Source organism: Oculina patagonica, chromosome 6 (assembly GCF_052425735.1).
Source record: "Oculina patagonica isolate OP01 chromosome 6, crgOcupat, whole genome shotgun sequence".
NCBI classification, from domain to species: Eukaryota; Metazoa; Cnidaria; class Anthozoa; order Scleractinia; family Oculinidae; genus Oculina; species Oculina patagonica.
In genome coordinates this window covers 2,676,693-2,700,190 of record NC_135763.1, presented here as the reverse complement: position 1 = coordinate 2,700,190, position 23,498 = coordinate 2,676,693, and the positions used below count along the sequence as shown (strand labels likewise).

The following is a 23,498-nucleotide window of genomic DNA, read 5'->3' as shown; positions in this document are numbered from 1 at the left end:
GTGTATATTTTTGTATTTATGCGATGAGTATTCATTTAAAAATCAGATTTCAGAATGGAACATTTCATCACTAAGGCTCAAAATGAACATCTGTAAACTTCACTTTTTCAACTCGTATCAGTTATTCAAGTTCTTGTATTTCTTCGTACTTCGCGTTTGTAATGCATTATAATGGAAGATTTCTACAACATCGCTATTGTTATTTCATTATACCCTTTCATATTGAACGTTTATGTGTTGTCGTTTCCTCTGTCTTTATCTAGCCATGAATATTCGTTTCGTGTTTTTGTAAGGTAAGAAATTGCGCTTAGGATTGAAATTTTTTTATCGCTCACTTGAACATTTTCATTGCTCTAGGTTAAAATATAAAGTACTACATAAACAGCCATTTTGGTAATATTTGCTAACAAAATAAAGCTGATTACAAAACGCAAAACGTGTTTTCACCTGTCGTCTTAAGTGTTGATTAATTGTATCTGTATGTTACCTTTTCACTTGAATTCGATTATTGTGGACGCTGCCCCCTTCTTGCTCTCCCCTTTTTTTTTTAAGCAAATCGTAACAAAGTCAAAACGAACTAACCGACTTCTTGAATTACGGGCACGACTACCCCATTCATCCTATATTTCTAGAGCACTGCACTTGCGCATGCTGTCTTGCGCTGATCGCAAGTATGACAAATCGTTATGGTTACATGTATGCTTACCCTTATGCTTGTGCTTATCTTACAAGTGTAAACCAGGCTTAACAGCCGAGATTCGGGTCCTAGCCGGGGTTGCTGCGTTGTGTTTTTGGACAAGGCAAGACTTTCCCAAAGTCCTTCGACGCGCGATTTAGGTATGTCACGCGCGACTTCGTCACTCACGGTCGTCGCTTCGCGACGCTTTTCGGCTCGCTTCGCTCGCCAATAGAGGGCGACTTGGTGCAAGTATAGGACAAGGCACCACTCTTAAAATGCCTCTTTCCATCCAGGTTTACAAATTTAATACTGGGGAACCCTGCGATGGACTAGCATCTTAACCGAGGGGAGAAGAAATACTCCTGGAAACCGAAATAATCTCCAGCGGTATGCGCCACTGTTTTTATTGCTCTTTTGCAAGTACTACCTAATAAAAATTTTTGGTTTGTATCTGATCTTAAAATCGGTTTAAAAAGTTGGTAAAAAACGTATAAAACTGAATTTTCGGAAACTCTCTGTTACCTTCATCAGAGTTAAAATTGTCTTGCTGAGTTACAATATAAACAAGCTATTGACAATTTTAACTCTGATGAAGGTAACAGAGAGTTTCCGAAAATTCAGTTTTATACGTTTTTTACCAACTTTTTAAACCGATTTTAAGATCAGATACAAACCAAAAATTTTTATTATGTCAAACACTGATCGCCCTAATAACAAGTACTACCTATATTGCAAATACCATTACCATTATTGAGAGCTAACCGTAAACAGGCTAACCGGAGTGTTATTCAGGCTAACCAGAGCGCTATTCAGGCTAACCGGGGTGCTACCGGGGTGAAAGTCTTCAAGTCTGCGTTGCGCAAATGTCAGACAGGTCCGTCTAAGTCGGTCTAGCGCAAAAGTTGTTGAATCCACGTTGACGTATTTTCAGATTTTAGGCGTGCCACCACGGGAAAATTAGTGGTGAACATTTGAAACAATGGACTCTTTATGTCTCGGGCCTGGTTGTGTGACGCTGATAGTTGCCCTTGAAAATTTGTTTTCTTTTAAACTACGTATGAGCTCAGTACTGATTTGTTTCTGAGAATATAAAATTCCCACGTGTAACTATCAGCTTGTCAGGCCCATCGCTGACCGAGCAGGCGGTGCGAACTGGTAGAGCTGGGCTCCAGTCAAGCGTGATGCTTACACCACGTACCTATTGCGCTCAAGATTGACTACGCTGTCGAAAAGTACTGCTGGCTCAGATACACCAACGTTCGTTTCGAGCAAGCAAGGCAAGCAGCAAAGTACAGCGAAGTAAGGCTTCAACAAACGACATGAGTTCTAGCTCAGAAACTGAGGTTATGGCAGTACCACCGACACAGGTAACATGTCAAGGTTCAGCTGAGTCGCAATCACAGTTATTTGTCGTGAAATGTAAGGGTTACTTTATGATTCTAGAATGGCGATTCCCACTCACAGTCAGGAGCAGTTCGCCCGGAAGTGTCAGATAACGCCGACGAATCATCTCCTGCAAACGAGCAAGCCCCCGAAAAAACGTCAAAAATCACGGAAAAGACTTCTAAAAAGGCTGAAGTCAAGCCAGCAAAAAGCAATAAGAAGTTAAAGGAAGAAGAGAAAAAGCTAAGTAAGTTTCAATATAAACAAGCTATTGACAAATGCCCAGCGTGTGTCGAGCAATTAGATTACAACTGTTTTAGCATTTAGCATACTGTCTTATGTTATCACTTTCACCTTCTATGTTTGAGTAGATCGGTCACGAATATATGTGAATTTACACTTAAACTTTTTAACGTGGAACTTCTTTTTTGTAGAACTGTTAATGAAATCGTTTGAAGATATCGAAAATCCAGAAGCAAAACTTGACGCCCTTGGCAAAAAGCATTTACAACTGGTAAGAAAAGCGATCCGCGCCTCCTAGCTTCCTATATATAGATCTCTCATTTAGCTTTCTAAATGGTTTTCAAACTAAGGATTGTCCTACAAAGATTGCTAGTTCTTTAAGGATTTCACTTCGTTTTTTGTGCGCACACTGTTTTAAACTGTACATCAAAACCCGCCATCTTAAAACAGAATAATTTTTATAATTAGCGATTAAGACTCTCATGTTATGTCATGGATCGTTTTAAATCCCATCGTATCATTACACTTTCGTATCGAACGCCCAACGTACTGGATTCTTCCACGAATTTCAGATTCCCTGGCATGTGCGTGACAAAGATATGATTGTCTGTTAAAAATAACACATTAAACGCGGGTGGTCGTGACTGATATTTTTAACCAATGTACATTTTGTGTATCCATTGATATTTGCATGATATATTGTTGACTATTCTTTCCTGCATGCTTCAAGGGGGTAGAACTAAATATTTTGCTAGAATCCCAGATATAAGGTATCTTGTATGATGTACACAAAACCCAATTCTGTTATACTGTATCCCATATCATTATAATTAACAATTAGACTACGAGCCCGAGTTTTCTATGAGCAAATAGTCAACAAGGCGCAGCCGAGTTGACTATCGCTCATAGAAAACGAGGGCGAGTAGTCTAATTGTTTTAGTAGAAACTCTAAAGGATTGCAGTCCAAAACATACAATATTGTGCACTTTGAAGACAAAAATCAAGAAAATTTACCGCTTAAAGAGCTACGCGCGCGCGACTGTTTTCTATCGGCGAATAGAAAACAGTGGGAGAACCAATCAGATTCGCGGATTTCCATTAGAACACAGCTGAGTTTCTACTAACTACATATACAATTAAATATCATCAGTCATCAGGTTTCAGTGAAGTACACCTGACAAAGTAATTTAACTGTTCTGAAGGGCTTGAAAAAAATGTTGTCCAGTCACCCAGGACAAGTAGATTTTCCTGCTGGACAATTAACTGTTCATGTTCATTTGCCCAGGGGCAAGTGCCCAGGCTAATGGTCCGTCTGCCGAAAAAAAGTTAACTAAGACAAGCATGCAACTTGTTGAAAGCGCAAGCTGGAATTCTTGATTTTTTTAAGCCCAGTTTTGTAATCAAACTCACTCTTTGGATTGAGTTCAGTAATAGAGGGAAAAGTATGGTATGAGCTTTATAGTACTGTATTATTTTAATATGCAGTACTGCAGTGTGAATTTCATACTCAGTGATGACATAGCACTATCAGTTTTCTGTGTACCTTATTACATGAAATTTTCGCAACACTTTAATTTCGCGAATTTCGCGATTCCAAAAAAATCCTGAAATTAAAGTGACGCAAACAATAAGTGTCGCGAACATAACATGACGCGAAAATTAAGTGACTCACATTATGTCAATAATTGAGAAAAAATAAGTTTAGTGCTACTGAAGGAAGGAATTATCAATCTAAATGGATGTTGTCGTCAATTGACTCAAGAACAATAACTCATGCAAGTACAAGCCTAACCTACTTCTAGACACTAACTGCTCTGTTGTAGCCGGGATTTTGTCCCACCCTTGCTTTTTGTTAATTTTGACGTTCAATTTTTTCATTAACGAAGTCGTTTTTAAAGGAAATGAAAATTGTGTCCTTCTCAAAAACGCGAAATTAAAGTGATTCAAAATACAGTGGAACCTCGATTTAACGAACCTCTATATAACGAAGTCCTCGGTTTAACGAACGATTTCCTTCAGCCCGTCCAAAGTTACAGTAAAATGTATCGAACAGGACCTCGATATAACGTACCTCGATATAACGAAATCCGCGTTATAACGAACACAATCCCGAGACCCAAACGTAAAATGTACCTCGATATAACGAAAAAATGTCAACACGCGACAAAAGATGAATGCGAACAGACCAACAAAGATAAAATTCCTTAAATCCTGTAACAAGAGAACAAGTTCAAGTACAGTATGCTCTTACTATGTGCATATATTAGACATTATAAATGTTATTTTCAGAAATCGTCAATATCCGGAAATGCTGGGTTCGTAGTGCAGCGTAAAATTGTTAAAAATTGATTAACTATACCTCGATATAACGAACATTTTGGTTGTTTTTCCGCGAATTCGTTATATCGAGGTTTTCGATATAACGAACCCTCGATATAACGAACAAATTTCCCCAGTCCCTTGGCACTTCGTTAAATCGAGGTTCCACTGTACAAAATTTTCGCAAAATCGCAAAATTTAAGTGTCGCGAAATATGCGCACCTCAAAATCGTGAAATTAACGTGTCGCGAAAATTTCATGTAATAAGGTAGCATTTCAGATTAGTCATTGCTGGTCATGAATTTTCACGCACAATAACAGCCAATCAAACACTGCATGTACACCTACCCCTGCAGAGCTAGGCAGTCTGCATTATATGGCAGAAATGCTTTTCATAGGCTGGTATTTTTACTTAACTGACTGAGAGCTTCAGGATGCCATAGTTCCATTGCAGTGTCTTGATTAAAATTTATTTTGTAGATAATGTGCAGATTTAACTTTCTGAATAGAATATCCATACCCACCCCAAGGAAGGTCATTGGAAATTCCGAGGGGGTGGGGGGTCTCGAAAGCCAACATTTTTAAAGGAAAGTATGGGGCTGAACTTGGAATTTTCAGAGGGGCAGAAGGGATTCAAATCCCAAAAAGCCTTCTGTGGGAGGGGTATGGATATTTTCTGGAACAACACAATAAGCATTTTTTTACTACAGTAGTTAGGTTTGAGGATGTAACCCGTTTTTATTATGTAAATAGCTTCTTTTTTAACTTATTTTAACTTTAAATTATTAATAGTTGTATAATGATAGGTTTAAGTTTTTTAAAGTTTTTTCTTAGTCAGGTGTCCACAATTAGTAGAGGGGACTTTTCCCCTCAGCTAAACACTTTAGACACGTTAATAAAGTCATTCATTCATTCATTCATTCATTTTTCCCTACTTTAGACAACAGAACACAAAACCACTGAGGCAAGAAAGGATGAATTAGAAAAGAGACTGGAAAAGGTAAACCAGAATTAAAAATTATACAAAATATATGTTGTGGTTTATAACTTGATCCTGGAACACTTCATGGGTCATTAATTTAGTACGTTTTATAATAATGATATTCTAGAACTAAGAGTGACAAATATTATTGTCAATAAGAACTGGGATGGGATTAAACATTTTATGTTTTGATGAAATTACTCACAGGTTGTGAAGGAAAGAGACCAACTGCAGTCAGAGTTCAACAAAGCAAGTCTGGCAAAAAACAAATTGGAAAGTCTGTGCCGGGAATTACAGCGTCACAGCAAACTTGTAAAGGTACAAAGTGAATGGATTATTGTAATAAATTAACAGTTGGAAATCATCAGTCCCTGAAAAGACTTTGTATGGAGTGAGTAATGACAGGGTAAAGTTAAGAACTATTATGCCAGCAGCTTGTTTTCAGATGTTTAATGTAACCAAGCTTGCTCTAGGCCACACTCAGAAAATATTGGCATCCATGGTCTCTTTATATCAGTATAAATGGGTGCCTGCGAATTTACTGCTGGCAGGGGTAACCCTTCAGTGGACTGGCACCCAACCAGTGGGGAGTAGAAATTCTCCTAACAGCTTTATGCAACAGAAACCGGGATAAGCTCTGGCAAGTATGGGCCACTTGGCTCAAGGCTTTAACTATCTTTTAATAATTATTATTGTCCGTTAATTCGTCATCCCGTATTAGGAGGAGAGTCAACTTCGCAGCCAAGAGGAGGAAGCTAAGCGAAAGGAGCTTTCAGAGAAATTTCAGACAACAATCAATGATATTTCAGAACAGATGCAAGAGAATTACAAGGCAAACCAACAACTGAAGACTGAAAACAATGAGTGAGTAACAACTGCACCTGCAGATAATTTATAAATACACAACACAAGTGATGCAGTCTTGTGATACTGATCAATCTGATTGCATGATAAGGAATCAAGTTCAGATGTGACGTACAGCCCTTTAAAATGTGTTCACATTTTCAGGTTTTGGTCTTTAATCTCATTTTTTTCTGACAGACTAGTAATTAATTGAAGACTGTGCCACTAAAGAAATATTATAATGCTTTTTGGCTGATATTTGTTTTGTTTTTTCGGAGAATCAAGGTAATATTTGGCCAGCTGACATTTATTTATCATATTTTCTGCAGACTTGCAGCCAGACTGAAAGGACTTGTTGAACAATATGAAGTCCGTGAAGAGGTAAGTGATATTAACTTGAAGGCCCATGAAGTGATTCTATGATGATCAGATCAGTTAATTTCTTTCTCAGTTTTAACTCTAGATAAGGACAGATAATGCAAATAGGTTTTTTAATAGACATTGATCATTCTGGGAATTTTATGTGGTTGCAATTTTCGTTCAGGAAGTTTTTTGTTATCAGTAAAGAAAAGTAAGCTGAGGGGATTTGAAGATGGATTTCTATGATACCCTGGGGTCGCCACTATGTGACTGGTAACAGGCTGCAAACATGTGTATAATATCATCATCATCATCATTTATTTGCCACTTCAGAATTAAACATACAAATTAAAATAACTTAAAAAGATAGGGCGAGGAGACCTCCAAGAAACCACAAGGCTTATGGGGGAGGCCACCTCGGGTTAGCAATAAGTTTGTAATTTCGCTGTGAATGTGCAGCTAGGCCAATTTCAGACTCATTTTATTAGAAATTTAATCATTTTTTTCTTAAAAGAAGAGAAGCTACTCGAACCAGTTATCGATTCTGGTAGAGAATTCCAAATTTTAGGACCCTGGAAAAGTATTGTAAACTGCTTTAGATTTGTACGACAGTGATGTGGTCGATAATACTTGGCTATTCTTGTATCATAACTGTGTATTTGACTACTAGTAGAAAACAAATCGAGAAACATCGGGGTCAATAATTGGTTATGATTATCATAGTAAAACATAAATTTCGCTATTTGCAATGCATTGACTTGGAAGATATCTAAGATGCCCAGTTTAGCAAATAAGGGGGCAGAATGTCCTCGATAGTCTGAGTTGGTAATAGCTCGCACAGCACGTTTTTGTAATTAATTAATATCAGATGAGTGATCTCTAGTTATATGACTCTTTTTACTATAAAGTGTTTGTGATTACAGAGTTAGTCAGGGTATAACTTGAATTTCAGTTTCGGATATGTCAGGTGTTGCGAATTTTGCTTTCTGTGATAGCCCTGTATTTACAAAGTAATGTTATAGCTGGTGATTTTCTTGTGTTTAGACAGTTAACTGAAAAAAAAGTTATAACTGTCTCCACTTGTCACTCAGTTTATTAGTTCTTCAGTGTTGGTGCATGTAATTTAATATATTTCTTTTTATTATTTTTATAACCTAGCATGTAGAAAAAGTGTTTAAACACAAGCAGCTTGAACTTCAGTTAGCTGAGGCAAAAATGGCACAACAAAATCTGCAGTTTAATGAGGATAAGGAGAAAACTTTGTCAGAAAACCAGCTGGTAAGATTATTGTACATAAGGAATCAGGTTATTTAATTAATATGTACTGGATTGATTTTTGTCCTACTGATTACAAAAAAAATAATGTGGCCTGTTAGCAGAATCTTAGTCAATCTTTCTTTAAATATAACTGACCGACCGACCGACCGACTGCCTGGCTGGATGGCTGCCACATCCACTTTTCAATGTGGCCTGCAACTCAAAGACAGTGACTTCAAGCAACATGTCTTGTTTCTCCTCAACTAACCAAACTTGGAAAGTTCAGTCGGGCCGAAGTTGGGAACTTTGTATGTAAGTTCACAATTTGATTCGCAAACTCGCAACATAATTGGCAACTTTGTAACAAAGTTTCCAATTTTTCAACGAACTTCGCAAAGCAGGCAGCCAAAGTAAACTGAAATCAACTGTAACCAGTGCCCAATTCCATTTAAATATCTGCTTCAGGATAGTGGGAGGCACTATAACAGTAAAGGGCCTTGAGCAAGAACACAAAACAGGCAATATGCCGCCCCTGTCTGGCAGAACATTCCTGACTTTTTAGATAATAATATTGAGAGAGTCCAGAAGAGAGCCATGTTTATTATTTGTCCTTCCCTCAACTACAAGGAGGCATTACGGCTGCTCGGCCTCACTTCATTGAGAGAATGGCGCCAACATCTTTGCCGGCAGTATGTCTGTAAACTTCAGGATGTAAATAGCCCTCTTTATTTTCTTTTGCCTCGACGTGAGGAGATTGTACATAACTACGACTTAAGATCCAGCACAAGTCGTAGCACCATCAAGCCTTGCAGAACGAAGCGTTCTCAGGACTTCGTCACTTTTCGCTATTAATCTCGAACTAGCTTGTTTATAATAGAACCTTATATTGTATATATATTGTAATTAATAGTTTATATTTATACCTTAGCTTGTTTTTTACTCTGTAATTCAGTTATACTGCGATGAGTGTCTATTAAACATTATTATTAATATTATTAACTGAATCAGTGCTTAAACATGCACCTGTTGGGTTGAAGTCCTGAACACACTTGCTTTCAGGCCATACTTTGCACCTTTCAAAATTTCACAAGATAAAATGTAAGAGCTCACACACAAAAGAAATGTAGTTCTTTACATCAGAGACAATATAAAATGTTAACTTGAGGTTGTAACCTTTTTTATGTAGCTGATAAAGCAAGCTCAGGAGTATAAGAAGCAGTGTGAGATCTTAACAAAGCAGGAAGCAGAGATGAAGTCACAGGTAGGAGATATTTATGTTGTGTTTTCAGGATTGGGTGGTACTTGTTCCTCAACTTGTAAGGTTACTTATTTTTTTAAAAAAGGTTTATTAATGTTTTTAAAATATGTTCACACATGCTTCTACTGTAATGACTCAAAGTTCTTTTTTTGCATTTCAGCTTGCAATGTATGCAGAGCGATTTGAAGAATTCCAAAAAACCCTTAACAAGAGCAATGAAGTCTTTTCAACTTTTAAGAAGGAAATGGATAAGGTCTGTGAAAAAAATTGTGTCTTGTAATTGTAATTTTCTATGACAATATGTCTGTATTCAAGCCTAGTAGCCCATCAAGCCAGGCAGGGTTACCACAGGTCAGGAAATGGACAGTCAAAAATAAAATTCTTGAAGGTTGGTTAAATGTCAGGGAATTTTATTTTGAATCAGGGGAAAATTGAAATTATATCACCTCTGATTATATACCATTGAAGGCTGGAAGAAATATTTCAGGTCAATGTTAACTCAGTGATGTTTATCTTTTTTGAAAGTGGATGATTGAGGCCGCTACTATACATGTATCTGACATTTTGTACTTATTTGGTCAGGGAAATTTTATTTGTATCAGGGAAAAGTCAGGGAATTTTGTACAACTGATGTCTGTGGCCACCATGCCAGGGCTTAGCCTGGTTTCTGTAGCATTGAATGACTAGGGTATTTCTACTCCTTCTTGGATGGCATGTAAGCCATCGCAGGGTAACCCCCAGTATTGAATTTCGTGATAGCCATTTGTAAGTCAGGGCGAAGAAAGACTCTATGACAGTTAAGTGTCTTGCCCAAGAACACAACACAGTGACCCCGTCCAAGGGCTCGGACCTGGACTGCTTGATCCAGAATCTAGCATGCTATCCATTAGACCACTGCACCTCCCACACTTTTCTAAGAAGAGAATATTTATTTGATGCATTTGTGTCAAAACAATTCCTGGTGCGGAACTATATACCGGTATATAAATAATGAATAGGCCATTTCCGAGTTACCCTTTACATGTACCTCTGTTTCAAAACGAGTCTACGTGCGAAACCATTCAAATGAAAATGAGTTTGATTTGCATGAAAATCGACCTGTAGATGAAACTCATTTTCATATGAAGTTTTGCACGTAAACTCGTTTTGAAACAGAGGCAAAGGGTAACTCGGAAATGGCCTATTTGATTTCTATGAAATAAACCCAAATACAGTAAAACGTGATTTCTACAGAGAGGAGTCAGTGGTAGTTGATTGCCAAGCTACTCATTAATTTGTTTCTACTGTTTATTATAGATGACAAAGACAATTAAAAAACTCGAAAAGGAAAAACTAACGTGGAAAACGAAGTGCGAGAATGGTAACCGGTCATTGGTGCAAATGGTAGATGAGGTGAGTCACGCTATGATAGGCTTTACTGTCACGCTAATCTAATGTCACGCTAACTTTGGTCTCGAATTTGAAAGGAACCTCTAAATAATGTCCTAACGTAATTTCTGTTGACTGAAAGATTGGAGTCCTTAATTAAAGTAGTGAAGCTATAAGGAGAAATATTTACTGAAGGGGGTGTGGTATTTTTTGTTGTTGTAGTTTTTTTATAAAATGTCTTGTAATACTCTTAACGATTTTATTGTTATTCTCACTCAGCGTGAAAAACAGAAAAACGAAATGGCCGCTTTGCGATTAAAGAATGAAAAGCTTGAAAACCTTTGCCGAGCGCTGCACAAAGGAGCTAAAGTAACAGCTGGTGACATCGACCAGGTATTTACTCTAGTTTTTGTCTAATTGATTTTTTTTCTTTTTTTCCCCCCTCACGAAACGATTTCACACGTGCCACGATTTTTATACTGTAGGAAACCGAAAACCGGTAATGCAGTTCTCCTGATCACCCGTAGAGTGTTCACAGCCTATCTATTTTTCAAAGGAAAATAACGCAAAAGAAACAGCGAGCGAAGCACGAGGGGTGGTGGTGGGGGGGGGGGGGGGGGGGCGAGCTGTGTGAGCGCGAAGCACGATTATTACAAGGGAGTGGTCTCGCGCCTCCCGTTCTGTGCTGGCGTCCAGTTCTCTCGCGATGTTTTGCCCGCGTTCAACGATTGAAGGAAACTACGAGAAAATAGAGGGCTGTGAATAGTCTAGACCACCCGCAACGTAAAACACAGTTCAAAGTCTGATTTTCGGGTAACTAACGCTGGATGACAAATCTCTCATTAGAATTTTCGTGTGTAGTATCGTTTTACAATTTTACTCGTCATTTGTATTTTCACTGACTAGGAAAAATATATACTACTTATTAACCGAGAGTGAGGTCATTACAGGGCAATCTCAGACCGAGGCCTTGATGCATTGACCGAGCGACAGCGAGGTCAATACATCAAGGTCGAGGTCTGAGAATTCCCTGTAATGACCGAACGGACGAGGTTAATAAGTTATTTATTATATGGCCTTTAAGCACTATTCAAAAAAAGAGTATAATCAAGGGAAAAAAACACTGGAGGTAAAACACGCTCTCACTCTCTGTGGCTGTCTTCGTCGCTCATACTAAAGAAATATCGGTATGCGTATATTTTTCTTTCAGTTATTGAAAGGATAGTTATATTTGGTCGGCATTTTTTGTTGTTTTTGCCCCCTCGCTTGTAGCTTTTAATCACAACTCAAAAAACCGTCGAGCCGAGAAAATTTTTTTATAATGCCCGGTCATTACAAGAAAATAATGCCCGCTCAGCAGCCAATCAGAGCGCGCGTACTATTGTAGCCATATAATAAAGATACTTAACAGTACAGTGGATCCTCGATATAACGATATTGCCGGTATTACGATGAATATTTTATGTTCCGGCAAAAGTTACAGTAAAAAGTATGGAGTAGAACCCCGATATAACGATCTTCGATATAACGTTATTCCCGAACGTAAAATCTTCCCCGATATAACGATATTATCAGTTCACAGTCACAATTTAAGCAAAACATTGAATTGAATACAATAACATAACAGTAATTGAGTAATCTCTAACGTTTCTGACAACAGCTTTAAACGATGATATACGAAAATGATGCTGCATTTTAAGTCTCTTTATCCCGTAAAAAAGTATATGTTAGGTTTACCCCGATATAACGATATTTTCGGTTATTTTACGGCAATATCGTTATACCGGGAGTTTCGATATATCGGAGTTTCACTGTAAGATGCCAAATAAGATATACAATAGAACCTCTCCTAACCGACACCTCCGCAGTACAAACCTCTCTAAATTGAAAGGCTCCGGAGAAGAACGTCCCCTGGACTTTCTGGCTAAATCGAACGTTATCAAAACAACTCCAAATTGCGCATGCAGGTTTGTTTACGTGTGCTAAACACTGTCCTGTGTTGCATTTGACTGGTCTTTCTTCGTTTCATTGTTTTGCGGAACAAAAGGTTTCCTTTGCTTATCGTTTGTAAAAGAAAAGTCAAAAAGACGCCGCGCCAGCAAAAACCTTGTCTTTTTGCATGTGTAATTTATCAAAAACGAACGACAGACCAGCCAAATGAAACAAAGGACAGTGTTTAGCACACGTTAACAAACCTGCATGCGCAATTTGGAGTTGTTTTGATAACGTTCGATTTAGCCAGAAAGTCCAGGGGACGTTCTTCTCCCGAGCTCTTCAATTATGGACAGTTTTTACTTAGAACCACAGAAACCAAAATCCATATAATCTCATACGGACATTCAGCTATGCCCCTTTGGTGTTTGTATGAAGAAGTTGACTCTATTTATTTTGCTTCAAAAAAGAAGGCAGAAGCCAGTTGTTAGCTCTTTCTTTTTTCCCAGCCATTTTGGGAACGTGAAATAACAAATCATCCACGCTTACATACATAACATACATACATTATTTTATTGCGGTTTTCAGTGAAATGCGAACTCTGAAATTCAATCATCAACCAGCGGTTTGCGCTTTTTGCTGCCGTCAATCATCTTAGCGGACCTCTCGGGAAACAGAAGTTCACTTCAACCGGGTCAAAAGGTCACATCTGTCAGTTGTGATTGGTAGATTTCGATCCTTTTGTTTGTTTCTGTTTTTTCACGGTTCGTTGGCTGTCGGCATAATTATGATTGACGGCAGCGAAAAACGCAATCGTTAGTTGGATTTTAAATTTCAGACTTCGCATTTTACTGAAAACCGCAATAAGTGCCTGGGTATTTAGCTTAATAGCTAATTTCGGAAAAGTAAAATGCGCACTCGTAGCAGCACGTATCGACCTTGTGAAGGGTTGCATGCGTGCGTAGCATAAAATCAAATAGTGCAAATAAAGTTTGTACTTCCACAGATATCCTGGTAAATATTTTCTTATTTCGCCCATTGAAGTTTCCGGAATTAGTGAATACGTCGGAGAAAGATTAAAAGTTGTGCCCGCTTGGAGAAACGTGCATGCATGTTAACTTTTTAATTTATCTTTTTCTTCCGGCAGTTTTTTTTTACCCTTTCTAAGGTAAAACAAATAGTGTACATTAAACCAATCAATCAAATTTTATTTAGACACGTTACACCTAGGAGCACATTAAGTTCCCGCTTGAACGTGCACATGTATCTAAAAGTAATAATCAGTATAAAATTAAAAAAGAAAAAAGACAAATCAAGAAATCTAAAACGCTAAAAGTTGTTGATGATATCGCGTTTACAATTAATATTTACAAGTTAGTGTAACGTTAATGATAGTCCTACATGTAATATTGATAACAGTATTCAATACTATTGGAAAAAATGTATAGAACGGTCATTACATGTCAAGGGGGATTATACCTGAAGGTCGTTTTTTCTGGGGGATGTTGGGAGAGTTTTTCTTCACGGATTAGTAAAATTTAAAGAAATAAGAAATATTGGAGGTTTAATGTGATTGTAAAATTAGAATGTTTTAGTTAAAAATTGGTAGACGGACACCGGTTAGTCCCCCTGACAACCTGGAGTGCTCTTGCGTGGGGTCAACTATCTGAGGGTGTTTCAATTTTTTTTTTCTCCAATCCCTTTTTTAAACCTCTTAAAATTTCATTCAAATTCAGGTATAATGCCCCCTTAAAACTTTTTGATTTTATTGTCTTTTTTTTTTTTTTTTCTAGACCAAGGAAACCAGTTCAGCTAATTCTGATAAAGAAATCGAATCTTCATCTGGTAAAGAGAGAATACGTGACGAAAACGAGCAAAGCACAAGTGCCGCAGAAATATCGAGTAAACACACACTTGAAGCGTCAGAGGATGTAACAGGCGAGGAAAACAAAAACCACAGTGAAGAACAACACTCGAAGGATTCTGATGGCGACTCGAGTAATGGAGTTCAAGAACCCGGGGCTGAAAATTCGAATGAATTCGACGATTCTCCGACTGATTCCGAAACAACGCCGACCGTGCCCGCTGATACACCGAGAAATTCCGAAGAAGTTCCGGCGGAGTCCGAAAAGGTTAGTTCCACCGAAACTGCTTCAGTTGTAAATGACGAGAGTACTAGCCCTGATGTTGTAGACAGTTGATATTTTTTATTTTAACAGCGCTGTGTGAATCGTAAGGAAAAACGTGAAGTTTTCCGGTGATGCCTTGAAAATGAGAACAATTTTATTGGTGTAAAATCATCAAAGCTTGTAATTTTTTAATAGTTTTTGTACTCGTCTTGAAAGAAAGCTACTTTGGATTCTTTATATTGTATTTTTAGCAGGAGTGAATAATTTTTGTGTTGATGCACTAAATAAAATAAAACCTCACTTTAAGAAAGAGCTGGAAGGTCATTTGAAAACGATTTGAAAAACCCCTGCGCCTAAATATTTATAATTATGGAAGTTTACTGATTGAATCATGGCAAAAAGTAGATATATTACTTTTTTAATCGTGTTAAAATCTCCTGAATTCATCGCCTCGTGGTTATTACTTTTGCGTTCACATCCGTTGTCCTCTAATTTTGATACAAATGCAAAATCATGCCGGCTCGATTCTTCGATTATTACCAAGGAAGAAAAAAGAAAGGTTTTTGTTTACTCGGCGACTAGCAAACATGTGACGTTGTAGCTCTTGTGTAAACGTTGTACTTTTTTCGGGCTGTCATTTTGTGTTTGTGTACTGATCAATCGAAATATTACAGATAATCCATCAATCGTGGCTTTCAGCTGTGTTTGTCTTTTTACTTACTACTTGCCAGTTGCACAAAGACAAGCCCCATGAAAACTTCATCAAAGGTTCATTTTAAAAGTTGGGCAGTGAATGGGCTTCCCGCGAGGAGAGTTCTGACTACCGCTTTGCATAAACTCGCGAATTAAACCAATTTCCTTGGTGTAATCACAAGAAAATGAAGAAAATCTCCATGCTGGAAATGTTTACTCTTGGATGTGCTTGATTATTTGAATTGCGGCCACAATAATATCAGTTCCATCGACAGCTATTTTTCTAAAAAGTTGATTTTTTGATTATTGATTTCCCGTTCACGACAAAGTCACCGACATCTTTTTAAACATTTTCCCTAATTTGCATGACATATTTCAGATTGAGTTCGACCAAGGAGTGAGCGACTTTTCTGGAAATCGTTTTTTTGAATCCGGCACCTGTATAAATAGACACTAATTAGGAATTCCCCTCGCACAAGGATGAATTTCATAATCGCAAACGTTTTTGACACAGTTTGATCAAACGTTCAAGCGAACTACAGCAACAAGCAAAGCAACACCACCGCGCGTGACAATGGATCTTTCTTCATCGCCAGAGAACAATGATAGTTTATCAACGCCAAGCTCACCGGTTGACCCAGTGGAATTCAATTCTACAGCAGCGCTGATGTCTTTGGTGATTTTCCTGGCTTTGTTTGGCAACGGTTTGGTGATTTTAGCTTTCTACCGCTTTCACCAACTCCGAACAATCACAAATTATTTTGTTGTGTCGCTGGCCGTGGCAGATATTCTCGTGGCTTCACTCTCGATGCCATGTTGGATGTATATTCGTCTATCGGCCCTCTCGAAGATTCCCAAAGATACACAACGCGATATGGTGCTTTATTATTCGTGGCAATACGTGGATATTCTCTGCAGCGCAGCATCCATCGTGAATCTTTGCATGATAAGCGTTGACAGACACTTGGCAATCAACTCGCCTCTAACCTATCACAGCCGAATGACTCCAAAGCGTGCGAAAGCTTCGATTGCTTTTGCTTGGCTTTTTGCCTTTTTCTGTGCGAGTCTATCGATTGTAACGGTAGTTGAAGCTCTCATGCCGACGGCGGGAAAAGTATACGCGATTTTTATCTCCTTCGCAGCTTTCTTTTTCCCTTTACTAATTCTTATCGGTGTGTACAGTAAAATTGGCTGCGTTGCCCTGCGTCAGGTTCATCAAATCAGCGCTGCAAATTCTGGAATTCAGCATGGGATTCAAAGAGAACACAACGTGACTTTTCGTCGTGAACTCAGGGTGACCAAAATGTTGGGGATAGTAGTGGGAGCATTTGTTCTATGCTGGGGACCATTCTTTTCGATTGTTGTCCTGTATGCCGTTTGTTCAAACTGTCCGGATGACTATGGCTGGGTTAATACCAGTAAATGGCTCCATTACGCCAACAGCACCCTTAATCCCCTTGTTTATATGCTTTTTACCCGCACATTTCGCAGTGCGTTTCGACGTCTTCTTGTTCGAGGACTTTGTTGTAAGAGGCTGCCTTATGGAAGGACCCGTTTCAATTTTAATATTTGGAAAGGTGCGAGTGTCGTGCCTACTGAAATGTTTTCCGCGCAGAAAACATTCAGAGAGACTACTGAAGTTCATCGGAGAAAAACACATGAAGATCTTTGTGAGATGAAAAGAAGCAAAGAACACACTAAAATCTGCCAGCTTACTGTGACCACGGATACTTAACTTTGAGGGACCTCCATTCTCCGAAGCGAAGTCGCAAACTAGATTAATATACTTGTACAAGTATTTTATACGACAATACAAGAACTTTTGTTAGTGGTTAGGCGTTTCAAAGCTGCCTTGGTCGCCAGCTACAAAGTAAGACCAATATTTTTATTGTAATTTAACCTGTTCTTTCAAACGTTCGTTTTAGTATCCGAATTACACATTTTTCAGGGGATGGCAGAGAACTTAATATTTGCGAATTTTAATACAGTACCATGTAAATAAATATGTAATATTTCTTTTAAAGCCTGCACTTGTAATAAGGCAGCCGTTAAGCTTTTATCTGAAATATTTTGGTGTAAAAAAATAGAAAAAAATGTTTCTGCAAAATGACTTATGGACATTTGTTTACGAGAACCTATTTTAATTACCATAGTAACAGAAAACGAACTTGTAATAATGGTAGTGCAATATTTATTTGATCTCGCTAATGTATTTGTTTTAGTGCGTGCATAATTAAACTGTGCATTTCCGGAAATAATTCCCTCCTTAAGAAAATAGAAACTTCGCATGTTAGATGAAAAAAAACCTCTTTTCAAATGGCCAACCCGTATCTTTATGTTCTGTGACTTACAAACTCGGTACTTTTTTTCCAACTTGAAATTTAAGCGACTCTCTTTTTAGGCGGACAATCGCACATCTAACCTGCGATCATGCCCTTGTTCACTACTCCTTTCACTAATTGTAGGGGAGAAAATTAAAAAATCACTTATTCTACAACTTTAGAAATAATTACAACTGACAATACTTTTCATTCCCTCGTTTATTGCTAAAAAAAACCTACTTAAGATAATAAGTGTTGTTTTCCATAGGTTGAATTTTCCATAAGTGGTACAGTTTACACATAGTGTTTTAGAGGGACGTGATTTGATAGCTTTTCTTCGTGTGCAACTTGATCTCTGTATGGGCAACTTGGCTAAGACACAGACTTACCTACCCTTTTCAAGCGGACAATCGCACATCTAGCCTACGATCATGTCCTTCACTTCTCCTTTCACTCGCTATTCCCGAATAAGTTTACATGTAATTGTAACAGAGAAAATTAAAAAATCACGAATTCTACAACTTTAAAAATAATTACAACTGACAATACTTTTCATTCCCTCGTTTATTGCTAAAACACCTTACAGATACAAATGTTCGGGTTGTAGCCAGGCATGTTAAAAATTACGAATGAAAAAAGTTGACACTGGCTAAAAAAATTGTTTTTGGACGTTTCGGCCACTACTGTTGCCTTCTTCAGCAAGATAAAAATGCAAATGTTCAACGGCGTCCTGTTAAAATATGTAACACTGTTATCTTGCTGTAGCATTTTTATCTTGCTGAAGAAGGCAACAGTAGTGGCCGAAACGTCCAAAAACAATATTTTTAGCCAGTGTCAACTTTTTTCATTCGTAATTTTTTACCTTGCAGATAATAAGTGTGGTTTCCAAAGGCAGAATTTTCCATAAATGGTACACTTTACATATAGTCTTTTACAAATAGTGTTTTAATAGCGTGACATTATTAGACTGCTTTTCTCCTCGTGCAGCTTGATCTACGAATTCAAAGTTGAAGGACAGCCTTAATTGATGGTTTCTTGCACCCAGGATTTAAGCTCCAACACGTCAGCATAAACTCCGTATCTATTCTCTCGCGCGCAGCCAACTCCCCAGCTGGTGATACCCATAAGATACCACTTGTTATTTTTCGGACAGACCAGCGGTCCTCCGCTGTCTGCTTGGCACGGGCCGATTTTTCCTGCGGCAGGACCTGCACAGCGCATGCGTTCTGTAATGGTCACTCCGACCAGGTCATCGTATGCTTTCTGACAAGTGTCACGTGACACAAGAGGAACTTGTGCTTGCTGCAAAATCTGAAATATAGGCAGCAGTTTGTTTTGTTTTGTTTATTTGTTTATTTTAAAGCAGGCTTGCAACAATACTGTTTACCGGCAGATATATCCCGATATCTTTTGTTTTTTGGGTGACTAGACATGACTAGAGTTTCCACTGAGCCATAGAAATCTCTAAGGTTTCAAAAATGTTAAGTTTAATTTATTTCTGTCACACTTTGCACAGTAACTGAATTTCACAGTCCACCAATTAATCTCGTTTGTGGTATTTATGCCAAAGAGGTGAATGCTGTTTATAACAGACATTCAATGAAATAACTCAGAACGAACGCGGCCCAGTGAAACCATTATTTACCAAAAAGTAAAAAAAAAATTGTTGTAGTGTTTTATTACCTCTGCAGCACTTCCCCCCTCCACTGTACGACCCCATCCACTGATGTAACAATCAGTTCCGGTAGCAAAGTCCGTTGTGGGAAGACAGACAGGTCTCACGTTGCTGTTGAACTTAATTGGGTTCTTCAGTTTGATCAGTGCTATGTCATAGTCTGCAGTTGGCCGATTCCAGTTGGGATGAAGAATAATCCTGTCGATCGGGATTACTTGCTCGTTTCCTTCCACTACACGAACATCATGTTCGCCTGTAACAGAAATAAACAAAATGTTTGATACACATTGGTTAGTGACCAAGTACTGAGGAAATAGAGCTGCCCATCCAGTCTAACGTAAACAGCAACTGAGAGAGCGAAAAGCTCGATTGGGATTGGGGATAGGCCCTGTGGGCTCGCGCGCGTTTTTCGCGCCTTTTGCTTATTCACTCAAGGCATTGATATCTCAAGAGAAAGATAGAAACAGTTTTGCAGTATTTAAATGGGATATTTAGTATTAGGTAATGCTCTAGCCCCCCTTGCTATTAAGAAAACGACTTAAAGTATACTCAACAACATAATTAGGCTAATTTAATTTCTCATGAGCAGTATAATTCGTAATTAACAAGTAAGAGCGGTGGTTAAAAATATTCAAAATTGAACAAACCTTAGAGAGCACAGAACGCTAGATCCCCATATTTAGTAAATAAACCCCTTCAGGCGGCTGGTATATTGAAGGATAATGCCCGAGGCTGAAAGATTGTCGAAAAATGAACAGTTGGCCGTGAAGCGAAGCTCCGAGGGCAACTGTGAAATTCTGAGGACAATCTTTCAGCCAAGGGCATTGTCCGCCAATAAACCTGCAAGCAAGAAAGGGGTTTATTTATTTTATAACCCTCCGATAAATTTCTACAACGCGCTTTATAGCCAGTCAATTTATAGGAAAAAAACCTACGTAATAAACCCGGTGTAACTGTGGTTGAAACAAATGTAAGTCATGTTGATTTTAAAAGTTAGAATTGAATAATTGTGACTTCATTCGTTTGTTTTGTGCTTGCCTACAAATCGGGCGACGGATATCAAAATCGAACGGGGTATATTCGCCGATACCCGTCGTCCGATTTTGTACCACATGATGCGTTTTGTCCAATGAGCGCGCGAAAAAATTAGTGGGTGGGTTATAAAATGTGATAAAGAAGCGCGCTCCTTACCTACGGTTACGGTATAGTTCGAAGGAATAGTTCCTGGACCAAAACAATGAGCTGCAGTGACAATCCAGTATTCGTTAAGAATGGAGCCTCCACACCACTGAGGGCCTGGGAACCCCTTGAAGTCCAATAACACTTGCCATGGCCAGGACCCTGGCACTGCGTCTGTGCCCCCTACAATTCTGGGAGCAGCTGGTCTCCTGCCACACTCCACGTTGGCTAATTTAGGGAAAAAGATGAGACAACAGTTCACTGTTTGTTATGATTATTTTTTCACTTAATTACAGGAATGTAACGCAAAAAAAAAAAAAATCCAAGTTTATTATTCACAGTGCACATGGTTCAGCTTGTAAAGACTGTCGTAAAAGTTAAAGATTGGAGCGCAGCCAGGATGAGACATAATAAAAACGTGGTCATTCGACCATCGCAAAGACCTTGAGAACTCTAGTGTCATTGACAAAAGCTCTTTTCGCATTAGAAAAACTTTGGAGGCTTGGCACACTTCTGCTACTATGCTGACAATAATTCAAAGCCCATTCCAAGCCAATACTGTATTCTTTTCAAAAAATAGCCTCTTATTTAATTAGCACATTTTTACTTTGCTTTTGTTTTTTATTATTTTCTTTCTATCTTACCTTTCTTGTATGTATTTTATTCATTTTGTATTCAAATTTTTATCCGTCGAAGGCTGTAGAGCGACAGACGAAAGCTCAATATTTTTTTAAACATTTTTAGCCAGCGGCGTTTTTTATTGATTTTATTATGTTGTAAAAGTTGTCACAACTGGCCAATTACAGCAGCCGTAATTAATAACGCAATCAACCATTCACAACTCGAATAAAAACAAATGCCAACAGAAAAAAATATCAATAGCACAACACTGATTAAAAATGATAAGAACTTAGCAAAACCAAATTTAATGCCGGCATCATCTTCGTAACTACTTTCCAGTTTTAATGGACAGTATCAGAGTCCCTGGAGCAGGGATCCCCTGGGATCAGGCATCAGAGCCCCGGGAGCAGGGATCCCCTGGGATCAGGGATTAGAGCCCCGGGAGAAGGGATCCCCTGGGATCAGGGATTAGAGCCCCGGGAGAAGGGATCCCTTGGGATCAGGGATTAGAGCACTGGGATCAGGGATCAGAGCTTTGGGATGAGGGTTCAGAGCCCCGGAGCAGAGATTTCCTGGGATCAGGAATCAGAGCCCCGGGAACAAGGATCCCCTGGGATCTGGGATTAGAGCACTGGGATCAGGGATCAGAGCTTTGGGATGAGGGTTCAGAGCCCCGGAGCAGAGATTTCCTGGGATCAGGCCGACCCAGGGAGGGAAGAGCTGGGAGAGGGTTCAGAGCCCCGGAGCAGAGATTTCCTGGGATCAGGAATCAGAGTTTCGGGAGCAGGGATCCCCTGGGATCAGGAATCAGAGCCCCGAGAGCAGGGATCCCCTGGGATCAGGAATCAGAGCCCCGGGAGCAGGGATCCCCTGGGATCAGGAATCAGAGCCCCGGGAGCAGGGATCCCCTGGGATCAGGAATCAGAGCCCCGGGAGCAGGGATCCCCTGGGATAAGGAATCAGAGTCCCGGGATCGGGAAAACGGCGATAGGATCAAAGATCAGAGTTGAGATCTGGGATCAATTTTAAAAGGTCACTGGTTGCTGGAAATTGCCAAAAGGTAAGGGGAAAAGATTTCGAGTTGATCACGTAAAAAAGCATTGGTAGTGACAGGAGCCCGTCTTATGGTATTGACCACAAGTTAGTCTTACTGAGATACTAAAAAACTGAATATCATGATATCGCCATCTTTAGATGACCACATTGCGATCTTAGATCTCAGGCGTTTTTGTGTTTTATTTTTATCGATGGGGAAAAAAGAAAAGAAAGCACCACAATTGCCGGTCGGTGTTTTTGTAGCTCCACAATAGCTATCCATGCATAGCCCTACAATTCGTTATTTCTGTAATCGTACACAGCTGGGCAACATACGTCTTGAGGGTAAAGAAAATCTTTTTCACAGCGACTACGACATGAAGATAGCTCTTTGGTGCGGTTTTCTTGGCGTAGGTAATACCGACAGTAGAGCAGTTTTCAAATGAGTGTCGTAAAACCAAAGCAAGGTAATTACTCTGGCCAATCAAAACTTGAGGACACAGACAAGCTAAGAAAGCGGCGCGAGATTTTTAAACCAATCACTAAAGCGTATTAATGCAAAACCAAAGAATACGGGAATTACTTTCAACACTCAAGTGAAAACCGCTCTAATCAAACAAATAAAAATAACAAAGCTCTTATACAAACCCTGACGTTTGTTTCTGAACTTGTGTCCTTTAAAAAAAGCCTTGAAGATATCTGAAACACGTAATAATAAAAGGAAAGCTTGAGGAAACTTCTTCTGTGTTATCTATCAGTTACTGCTATCACTTCCAGTCAGAGGGGCACTTTCTTATAAAATGGACGTATAGTAAAAACAAGCGAGGAGGGGTAGCTTTATTCGGTTTTAGTTGAATTCGCAATTAACTGGTCCAACTCCCATAGTTTAAAATGATCCGATCATCCATGATCAGTGTTAGTATAGCAGATTTCTTTTTATGTAGGCGAGACTAATGTCCGGCTGACTACAAATGCGCAGTACTCAAAGAACATGAAAAACAAGGTACAACTAAGATCTCCTTACTTTAACCTGTTGTTGAATAAATTGAGGTCAGACGTACCTTCCATATCATTCCTTGGTTGCCTTTTTCTTCCTTGGCTGAGCTCAGTAAAGGAGAAAAGTAAAAACAGAGCTAAGGTTGCAAAAAGCTGGTTAGGCATGACCAACATTTTGCCCGAAAAACGTCTTGCGCAAAAGATCAAACTAAGTTTGTACGAAGC

The 23,498-nt window shown here is 38.9% G+C and overlaps 3 protein-coding genes and 1 long non-coding RNA gene across 6 annotated transcripts; 3 read left to right on the top strand and 1 right to left on the bottom strand.

Moving 5' to 3' along the window:
- The first annotated feature begins 1,800 nt into the window (after positions 1-1,800).
- On the top strand, positions 1,801-15,037 carry LOC144658756 (beta-taxilin-like). The gene is made up of 13 exons (XM_078519224.1): positions 1,801-2,046; positions 2,123-2,309; positions 2,497-2,576; positions 5,565-5,624; positions 5,814-5,924; positions 6,328-6,470; positions 6,779-6,830; positions 7,968-8,087; positions 9,253-9,327; positions 9,485-9,577; positions 10,621-10,716; positions 10,972-11,085; positions 14,418-15,037. Exons 1-13 carry the CDS (start codon positions 1,999-2,001, stop codon positions 14,823-14,825), a joined length of 1,587 nt encoding a protein of 528 aa, XP_078375350.1. The 5' UTR covers positions 1,801-1,998; the 3' UTR covers positions 14,826-15,037.
- A 196-nt stretch (positions 15,038-15,233) lies between these two features.
- Positions 15,234-18,280, top strand: LOC144658757 (D(1) dopamine receptor-like). Its single transcript, XM_078519225.1, has one exon. It carries the CDS (start codon positions 16,021-16,023, stop codon positions 17,179-17,181), a length of 1,161 nt encoding a protein of 386 aa, XP_078375351.1. The 5' UTR covers positions 15,234-16,020; the 3' UTR covers positions 17,182-18,280.
- Positions 18,281-18,316: 36 nt separating this feature from the next.
- LOC144658758 (trypsin-like) lies at positions 18,317-23,498 on the bottom strand. 2 transcript variants are annotated; one of them, XM_078519226.1, is made up of 5 exons: positions 23,339-23,498; positions 22,926-22,976; positions 20,634-20,849; positions 19,451-19,695; positions 18,317-19,078 (listed from the first exon to the last, which is right to left on the bottom strand). In XM_078519226.1, the coding sequence occupies exons 1-5, from the start codon at positions 23,445-23,447 to the stop codon at positions 18,788-18,790; spliced, it is 912 nt and encodes a 303-aa protein (XP_078375352.1). In that variant the 5' UTR covers positions 23,448-23,498; the 3' UTR covers positions 18,317-18,787. The 2 variants fall into 2 exon arrangements, with proteins under 2 accessions (XP_078375352.1, XP_078375353.1); XM_078519227.1 differs by lacking the exon at positions 22,926-22,976.
- LOC144658760 (uncharacterized) lies at positions 21,532-21,942 on the top strand. 2 transcript variants are annotated; one of them, XR_013571779.1, is made up of 3 exons: positions 21,532-21,593; positions 21,708-21,788; positions 21,847-21,942. It is a non-coding gene; the product is annotated as an uncharacterized LOC144658760 (long non-coding RNA). The 2 variants fall into 2 exon arrangements; XR_013571780.1 differs by having other exon boundaries at positions 21,553-21,593; positions 21,670-21,788.

Excerpts from the sequence above, each read along its gene's own strand:
- LOC144658758 (XM_078519226.1), bottom strand. The coding sequence starts at position 23,447 with ATGTTGGTCATGCCTAACCAGCTTTTTGCAACCTTAGCTCTGTTTTTA. Across the intron at positions 22,977-23,338 it reads ACCAAGGAATGATATGGAAG|ATATCTTCAAGGCTTTTTTT; the intron begins GTACGTCTGACC and ends TACGTGTTTCAG. Across the intron at positions 20,850-22,925 it reads GTTCAGAAACAAACGTCAGG|CCAACGTGGAGTGTGGCAGG; the intron begins GTTTGTATAAGA and ends TCCCTAAATTAG.
- LOC144658757 (XM_078519225.1), top strand. The coding sequence starts at position 16,021 with ATGGATCTTTCTTCATCGCCAGAGAACAATGATAGTTTATCAACGCCA.
- LOC144658756 (XM_078519224.1), top strand. The coding sequence starts at position 1,999 with ATGAGTTCTAGCTCAGAAACTGAGGTTATGGCAGTACCACCGACACAG. Across the intron at positions 6,471-6,778 it reads CTGAAGACTGAAAACAATGA|ACTTGCAGCCAGACTGAAAG; the intron begins GTGAGTAACAAC and ends TATTTTCTGCAG. Across the intron at positions 6,831-7,967 it reads AATATGAAGTCCGTGAAGAG|CATGTAGAAAAAGTGTTTAA; the intron begins GTAAGTGATATT and ends TTTATAACCTAG.